Here is a 9,346-nt window from a genome sequence, read left to right as displayed (position 1 = left end):
GGATACCTCTGGCGTGTTCCATTGAATTTTCGATGTCTATCGTAGCGTGACACGATTCAATGTGTTTAACGGGTAAAATGTTGAATGACGTCTCGCAAAAATTCTCGCAGCGCAGTGCAGTGGCGTCAGATTGGAATATAGGATATATATATATGTATATAGATATAAGACGCAGAGAAAACAAGGAGAAAAAAGGTAACATCCTTGCGTGTCGGAGTCGGAGCCGCGTAGCAGAGTCGCGGCTGAGGTCGAGGCACACATGAGGCGGCGTGCATAAGTCAGCACTCAGGATATTTCGTCATTTCCTGCTTCTCACGCGATACAATCTAAATTAACTATGTTCGCTTGGCTAGGCCTCCTCCCTCGCACGGAGAGGCTCTCGCATCTCTCAAGAAAATTTCTTATTTCCTAGCGCGAGGAGGGCCGTCACCGCTGCCGCCCGCGAGGTACACGAGGGGACGTCGAGCGGCGTCGAGAGGCGTCGTGAGGACGAAGACGAGGAGGATGAGGAGCCGCCATATGCCGCACCGGGGCTTTCACAACGTTCCCGTTTTGCGCTGCCAACCGAGTAAGTTGCCGCTCGCATTCGGAAAATCGGCCTTTAAAGTCCTCGCGACCGGAAGAGAGAATACTTACGTGCTGCATCGGGAAAAATGCGATGCTCGCGAAGAATCGCGAGATCCCCTTTCGAGAGTTTTCCTTCGTCGCCGCGAATTCCATGAAAGAAGTATGTGGACACGTGAAACTCCGTATGCCAAAAGAATATGTCAAAAGCAATGCTTTTGCTGAAGTATTAAAAAAATTTCGTTAGGTATAGAGTAAGTATTGAGTAAGTAGACACTCAAAATTAGTTGGCAGAATGTCGAAACTCTTTTCGACAGCGTTGCTCAAAATTCTCGAGATTCCAACATAATTGTTTTGATAGACTCTATCAAAATTATCTTCGGACTTGCCAAATTTTTCGATATTTCAGCAAAATTTATTTTGTGTACAATTCGTCAGCTCGTAATGTTCTAAATAGAAATAGGGAAGTGGAGAGGTCAAAAAGACGAGCACACATTGAGAATGAAAAGTCATAATAATTTATTAAATAAGATATTAATAATGACTAGTTGAAAAAAAAAAAAGACATCCACGGAAGGAAAAATTGAGGCACCGCAGTTTACGTTCACACACGGACCGGTTGCCAACTCGACTGTGACTTTTGCGAATTCCACGGGATTCTAATTTGTGCCTATCCTCGGGGAGAGGCCGTTTTACGGCTCGAACGACGCAGTCGCGGAGGAAGTAGGGCGTAAAGTGCCTTGAACTTTGAACCGCGCTGCTCTTTTTTTTCTCTCTTTTTTTTTTTAAACGTCGCAAACGAGAAACTCCGCGGGAAACGTCCGCGCAGTTTGTCGGCGGTGCATAATTTAACATTTTCGGCATTATTGTAACAATATCGATCGCGAAAAAGTGGAAACTTGAACAAGAACAATATTCTTGATTACTTCACTTCTACTCGCGATTTCTACTCGCGGCCAAGACTTTCCCACGATATAATTAATCACGCGAGATGTCATCGAGATCTCTCTCTCTCTCTCTCGGTCTCGTCTACATTTCACGCTTCCCGGAAGTTAAGATTGAGTTTTCTTCCGAGGTTTTTTTTTTTCTTATTTTTTTCCCCATTTTCCGGAAGTTCGTTAAATCAAAAGCGGTTTCGCCATCGCGACGGCTTTAAACGATCGCGCAATTCGCGATTACGACATCGAGACGGCGAGAGCAGCGAGTCGACGTGGGTTTCTTCGGTGAAACCGTCTGACCAGCGATGGACCGCATCACTTGCTGGATGGCCCCTGGACACTTCCGCTCCGCGTTTCCGGTACTCACTCCGGATTAGACTCCGTGTAATACGCGTTAAATACACCGTACCGGGAGACTCTGGGAATCGGCGATTAAGAACCAACGACACGCGCGATGATCGCGATCGGACGGGCATTTGCAATTTTGTAATTACGATCGCACGATTAAATCGCGTTTTTCCTTGGAATCCAAGACACGGGCGTGCAGCGAACATCAAAGAACGCGCGAAGCGAACGGGCGAAAAGAAAGGAGATGATATCGGCTACGAGTGTGTTAACTGCGGAAATGTTATGGCGTAGAACACACGCGGGTGGAGAAGGCGTAACTGACCGTGGTGTAAATGCATGCGTTCGTAGAAAAAAAAAAAAAAAAAAAAACGGGGATTACTAGTGTTTTGCATGGAACGATCTGCACGACGACGCTCTCCTTTTCCGTCCGAACGCGCAGCCTGAACGCTTTTTGCATTAAACCGGTTCTATTATTTATTAGACACGAACCAAGGTTGTTGCGACATCCAAATCTGAAGCTTGCATTTTGAAATTGAAGATTGGCTGTCGCAATAAGCTTGCAGTTAGCTGCAGCAAGAAACGACGGCTAACAAACACGAACGTTATCAGGGTCGCGTATTAAATCTAGCTCTCGCTCTCCTGACAATATTCGGCATTGGTCTTATTGAGCGAAGCCGATACCCGGCGTATCGTTTGATCTCGCCGCGACTGTCAAAAGTTCGCGAAGCGGCTACTGAAATGGAGGCCCTGATCGTAGGTCCGATCGTGTCGCGCGCGTAGACGCGCATACGCACGTACGCACGCGTGACGCGGGCTGGCGTGCGCGGCGCGATCGGCCGTGCCGGTGGCGTTTCTAACAAATTAACGGCCGATATCTCCGTCGTTTACCCTGCTCCTTTGCCTTCTGGCTCCACCTCCCAGCTCCGAGGGAGCGGGCCGGCCCGTAAGAGGAGCCGCGGCGAGGCCCCGGCATCCAGCGGGTCTGCGCCCGCGCGGGAGAGAGATCATTTTTGCCACGTATTTGCAAACTGAATAATAAATACCGCGAAATATATACGCGAAAGAGCAGCGCGTTCCGCCTTCACGCAGCTCAAGCTCGGCGCGGATTGGTCGCGCCGGTCGCGAGGGGACGGCGATATCCATTCGCCGTCTCGCTCTCCTCCGCGCCACGCCGCGCCGCGCTGCGCTGCGCTGGACCTACTTTGTACACGCACACGCGCGCGCGACCTGGATGCACGTGCACGACGCGGATACTACGCGGAGAAGGGGTACGTCTGTACGGAACGCTGCACTGGCCTGTGTGCGCCCGTGTTTCTCTCCTTTCTCCCTCTTTCCTTCCTTTTATCTCGTCGCTTCATGCTCTTTCTCTCTTTCTCTTCCTCTTTCTCCAGCAGGAGCGGAGAGAACTGAGGGAACTTCTGCGTCTCTCTCCTCTTTCATCTCTTCTCTCTAGTTTCCTCTAGTTTTCTTCGTCACTTATTGACTTCTCTTTTCTTTCTTTTTACTTCTCAATTTAGATATCTTTTTTTTATTACTTTATTACTCCTACATCTATTATCTTTTTTTACACCTCTATATTTGGATTTTTGTTATTTCCACTTAATTATATCTTTTTTTATCATTACGCTATATATTACTAAGGATTTTTACTAGAATATGATAAATTTCTTCGCTTCTTTCTCTCTCGCGTATATATTTCATCGTGATATCTGTATATCTAATTTGTAGTTTATGTCTTTCTTTTCTCTCGGAAGCCGCTTTTCTCTTTGGAATACAATGAATTTCTCTTTGTCTCTCCTTTTGGCCCTCAAAAGCGTACGCGCCCGCATGAACGTTCGATCGAATACATATCCATTTTGCGGCGTTGTTGCACCACCGATCGAATCGGTTCTCCTCATTGCATTCGATGCATATATAAGCTACTAGCTTTCCTAAATCCAAATCCATCGTAGAAGTAATTCGACACAACGAGAAAAACTCGCAGCACGTATTTGAGGATTTCAATTTGATAACCGAGATTAATGACGGCGTCCGTCCGTGAATCAACATATATGCTCTATTTTTGTTAATTGTAAACATATTGAATTTTTTCGATCCAATTTTTAATAATAATAATAATATTTCAAAATGCAAGGGAAAAAGAAAGAGAGCGAAAGAATGATAAAGATAAAAAAAAAACAGATTACAAAAGTCAATTTGGAAATTAATTACAACTTGGTTGTTTTCTAATCAAAATTGCGTAAGAGCGGAAGAAAATAATTCATATTGAGAGGATAATATCATTAAAGGGATTGACAATAGAAGCAACACGAAATATCGTATCAACGATAATAATACGCGACCGTTCCCGTCACGTTCCCGACTGTTAGAGACTTCATTTCGTTTTAGGGATTGTTCGGTCGAATAGCATAAATATTTATGCACATACGCAAGCATTACGCGCTTGCCAGCGCATTAACGAGCACAATGCACTTATATCGTTTCATATACATACCAGCCGCTCAGGTGAGTGACGGCCGCCCGAGTGTGATGTTCTTCTCAGTTTATTTTACGGTTCCTTACGGTTGTCCCTTTCTTTCGTTTACCATCACTTCTGTTCCACCTCTATTTTTATATAGCTTCTAAAGACGTAATAATATATATATAGGGTGTGCCGTCAATCATGGTACAACCGATCAAGTTGGGTCGCTCGTGACGAAATGAAGGAAAAGTATAGAATAGATTTTTTTTCAGATTCACGAAAAAGAAATTTGTACATTGGGAAAAAATATAGTCAATTTTAATAAATATTTACTTCGACTGCCAACTAAATATTTATTTACAGTAAATAAATATTTGTTCAGTAGATTTTTTAAATAAATATTTAATTGGTAATATTCAACTAAATAAATTTATTAAAATTGACTGTATTTTTTATCAGTATATCTTTTTATCAATTTGTATCCGTTCGCCCTTTTTCTCGTGATTTTTATGCATTTCTTTCCGATGATTCGTTCATGTCCTTTCTCTGTCGATGTAGATTAACTTTAATATTCGACAGAAAAAATGATTCTGCTGAAATATTAAAAAATTTTGCTACAGCAAATTAAAAATTTAAACTTTCTTTAGAGACTCGTGGATAGATACCACGATTAAATTTAACAAAAATACATGCTGCCCCAAGTCACCTACATTTACGGTAGTTACACAGATCTGAAAATGATTTTGTTTGGATCATCAAAATAATTAGGTCGGACGTTCAAACTAGTTTTACAATGTTACAAGATTTTGCAATATTATCAGCAATGTTTTTAAGAGCGTTTTATATAATTATTTTTGTGGTCCAACAAAATTATTTTCAAATCTGTATATAGATAAATTTTTAGACATTTCAGTAAAATCGTTTTTTTTTTGTATGCAGTTTAACTCATGTTTTATTTTCCTAAGAAAAATAGAGAGTGAATCAGACCGAAATTAAAGTTAAACTAATTGGAATTTTATACTCTCCCTTATAAAATTAAAAAAAAAATTAATAATTAGAAACAAAACAACTTAATAAAATAAAACCTAATCGAATTTTAAATAAAAAACTTAATAAAATTTTACGAAAAAACCCCCTAAAATCAAATAAGCAAACTAGAAATGAATATAAATCGCATATCGAGAGCGTTTAGCGCAAAAAAAAGCTTTTCTATTGCATTTCTTTTTGCGCCCCATGACGTGAGACAGCTACGTCATGGAGATCGGTATCGATCTTATTATCGAAAGGGCAGCCGGTAAGCACGCAAGTCGAGTGAGTTAGCACGGTATCGCCCCGTATCCTCTCAACTTGTTTTATAATCTTTTAAATATTCAGTTTGTACGCTCGGTTTTACATTCACTACAGCGTATCGGCCGCTACGCTGCACGAACTCGCGCGTGTACTAACTCGAAAATGATTATCAGTCAGATCGTAGATTGATCCGGCGATTGGTTTTTCTCAGAGGGAGGAGGAATCCGCTTTTGAATCATTCTCAATTAAGCTTAGTATTTACGGGAGTAACTCAACGAGGAGGAGAGTTCGAGAATAGAAGTCAGACCAGCTATCAACTGTTGCAGTGTCCTGTAAAGCGTACATACGATTATCGGAAGTGACTTCCGACTATATTTTTCGAAGTGTTAGATATCAGAGTAAGCTACTTGAGTAGGCCATCTTCTGAAGAGAATTTACTCTAATGTCTGATGTCCCCTAGATTTTCCAAAGAGATAATTTTCGGCGAACAATGGGCATACCTCCTTATCTAAACAACTTATCTGGAAGTGAAGAAATTGAGGCTGAGTTATTCCATCTTTCGATAAACGATCAATCAGTTCACTGTCTTACCGTTTTACTCTTGTGTAGCAATAGATAAATTACACATAGTTTAACTGAAGATTAGCTAATCTTCGGCTAAATATAGTATGTGATAGGCTATGTGATAGGAACAATCGGAAACTTTTAGAACCGATTGTCACTCCAAACAATAAAAGATTGAACTTAAAGATTGAAAACTGAACTGCTCATTTTCAAGAATGACGCAATTTTTACTGTTCAAAGTGAGATTTCGCTGCGAAGAATATAGAACGCCTAATGTTTACCGCAACAAAGAATCCTCAGCGCGCAAAAGGAAACGCGCTTGTTTACGTTAATTTGTGACGCATGATTTTGCGCGAGCGGAATAATTAACGCGCGCTCTCCCTGCCCGTTTCCCCTCCCCTCCCCATCCCTCTTATCGTACACATTTATTTTTCACGGGATAAAGTTCGACGTAACGAAGCGTCCGACGTTAACGAAGCGTTAAAGCGAGGCAGGTGGGTTGCATTAATGCAACACCGGTAGGAATATAAACCGGGTAATCGCGAAAGGTCGCGATTAATATAGTAATAATAAACGGAATAAAAATATACGGCGATTTGTTTCTCCCGCGAAAACGACTTACGCGGAGTACATTCGCATGTAGTTTATATTTAGACTCGCGCTTAGAGCGAATTTATAGTCATTGCTATCGGGATCCTTTATGCACCGTCCCTTGGCGATATTGCGGTGTGCCTACACCTCCTCTAACACTCTCTAGGCCGACGGTTCTCAAATCTTTTTTCGCTCGCGACGCACGCTATTGTCCGAAAGATGAATTACTCGCGCGAAGCAATTCGCTACCTTACCTTTTCGTTCCCCTCTTCGGGCTCTTCATCGAGAAGAGGGAAATACTTTTTTTTTTCTTTTTTTTTTCCAAGAAAATTAAACGCAGATCCTTTTCTTTGCCCGCGCAAAGCGATCGCACGATATGCCGAAATTCGTTGCCACGCGACGCGCCCTTTGAGAGTCACTGGCTTCAGACGTTAGAGAAAGAGAGAGTACACCGTGCGTCTATAATCTCTCGGCTTTTTTTTCACGCGCGTGTGATGACACCCACGTGGTCTCGCCGCGCGCGCGCGTGCAATTCACATGGAGCCACTAGCCGATATCTATATGGTCGCAACCTTTCTCCTCTCATGTGCTAATCAATCTGCGTGGCTTCCTACGCATTTCGATTACGTAAACGCGGCATTGTGAGCCCGGCGTGAAAAATTAAAAGGAAAAAAAAAAAAAAAAACGCGAAATCAGGAATCCGCGCCTCGCATTCCGCGAACCGCGCTCGCCGACCTCCCCGCGTGCGAATCGGCCTGCCGGCCCCCGTCGTCACCGATATTTCATATTGCAATGACATTTGCGGATACGTACAGAGCCCCGGCGAGGATCGAGTATCGAAACGCGCAATAGATCGTGCACTTTACATTACACGCGTGAAATTATTAGCACGCTCGGCCGTAGGCGGGGCGAATCGCTTTCGGAACGATTAAATTCAATCCAATCTAATCTTCAGGGACATATAATTAATTAGAAGCGCGCGGAATGACATGTATGTAAAAGATAATCGCCGAGCATTTCGTACATCTCGTTTCCAAATGCCTTTTCTTACCAAGCATCCCACTTGAAGGATTATCCTTAAAATTCGTCGCCCGAGGCACCGCCTACTTTGCTTAAATACGCCTTCGCATCTTCCACTTTTCTCTCTCTCTCTCTCTCTCTCTCTCTCTCTCTCTCTTTTCTTTGTGGAACTTACATCCATTTTTCGTACCACCGCGCCGCGCGGAACTTTTGCGGCGATGCGATGGCGACGACGTACGGCGAAGAAGAAGAAGAAGAAGAAGAAGAAGAAGAAGAAGAAGAAGAAGGAGAAGAAGGAGAAGAAGAAGAAGAAGAAGAAGATGCACGCCGCCAATGCACGGGCGGATCCGCGAGGCTGCGCGGGGCACCTTCTCCCGCCAGGTACACCCATGTCCACCAACACGTCTTCGCATATATCCATACATTCGCAAATGCACGTATACAGGGTGTTTCTCGAATCGATCTCTACAGTTTTCGAGATACTCCCAATGGATTGGCCATAAAATATTTCTAACAAGTTCGTCGCTTTCTAATAAAGATTAGAGCTCGTATATTTTTTTTTTAAATCACGCTATGTCATGGCTTATTTCGAGCTATACTTAAATCAACTTTAAATTAATGTAATTGATTTAAAGTTAATTTAATTTAATTAATATAATTAATTTAAAGTGAATTTAATTATAGCTCGAAATAAGCCATGACATTGTGTATTTTTCGAATAAAGAATTAATTGGTAAAAAAAAAAACTTTAAATTAATTTCTTAATGAAAAATCGAATTTCTTTTAATTTATCTATATATTTTTCTTTCTTCTGAATAACAGAAATTAATCTATTGATGATATTATAGTATTATTATATCGTTTTTATTATTTGATCTTCAAATAATTCTATTGATGCGTACAACATATTCCAATCTATTGTCTAAAGCAGTCGGATTCAAACGTAAACTATTGCAGCTGAATCTATGCATAACAATCTGTTGAAAGGAATGGCAACTTAGTGTTGCGGAAGATGATATTGCGGTGTTTGAACATTTACTTTAATAAATATACTTGATGTGTGAAAAAAACAGCGTTAAGTAAATGTACTTCACCTTTATGTATATTTCGATTCTTTTTTACGTATTTCGACGACTACTATTTCTGTGTTTGTTCTTACAGTTTGTTTACGTTTGAATCTCACTGCTTTAGATATCGATGACAGGTTTGTAAATTATCTTGAGATCGAATAATCAAAATAATACATAATAATACATCAATGAATTCGTCTCTTTATATATTACAAGAGAAAGGAAAGAAAAATATAGTTCCATTTAAAAAAAAAAAAACAATGTGTTTGATTTTTTTAATCAAAAAATGAACAAATTTGAAACTTTCCTTCATGCAATTAATTCCTTATAAGGAACCAACAAACTTTTGTTATTGAAAACTTGTTATCAATCAATGAGGAAATACCTCGAAAGGCCGTGGCGACCGATTCGAGGAACACCCTGTATACACGTTGTACGTAAATAACACATATACGCACGAGGAGAATACGCGTGTAGATAGATATTGTGCCCGCTCGTAT

At 41.4% G+C, this 9,346-nt stretch overlaps 2 protein-coding genes across 2 annotated transcripts in view; one reads left to right on the top strand and one right to left on the bottom strand.

The window, feature by feature from the left end:
• Positions 1-546: 546 nt before the first annotated feature.
• The window catches only part of LOC108748823 (putative transcription factor SOX-15), a 54,163-nt gene continuing 45,363 nt past the window's right edge, over positions 547-9,346 (top strand). The window contains exon 1 of the mRNA XM_018487199.1: positions 547-568. The gene's annotated coding sequence lies outside the window, so the exon portion shown is untranslated. The remainder of the gene's footprint in view (positions 569-9,346) is intronic.
• The window catches only part of LOC108748806, a 4,297-nt gene continuing 803 nt past the window's right edge, over positions 5,853-9,346 (bottom strand). The window contains exons 2-6 of the mRNA XM_018487168.1: positions 9,232-9,339; positions 8,101-8,241; positions 7,952-8,031; positions 6,040-6,122; positions 5,853-5,931 (exon numbers count right to left, since the gene is read on the bottom strand). Of these exons, the coding sequence (XP_018342670.1) occupies positions 5,853-5,931; positions 6,040-6,122; positions 7,952-8,031; positions 8,101-8,241; positions 9,232-9,339 (491 nt within the window). The remainder of the gene's footprint in view (positions 5,932-6,039; positions 6,123-7,951; positions 8,032-8,100; positions 8,242-9,231; positions 9,340-9,346) is intronic.

The sequence above is a fragment of the Trachymyrmex septentrionalis genome, unplaced genomic scaffold (genome assembly GCF_001594115.1).
Source record: "Trachymyrmex septentrionalis isolate Tsep2-gDNA-1 unplaced genomic scaffold, Tsep1.0 scaffold243, whole genome shotgun sequence".
Lineage (NCBI taxonomy): Eukaryota > Metazoa > Arthropoda > Insecta > Hymenoptera > Formicidae > Trachymyrmex > Trachymyrmex septentrionalis.
Note: the sequence above shows the minus strand (reverse complement) of the source record. Positions and strands in the feature narration are given on the sequence as shown.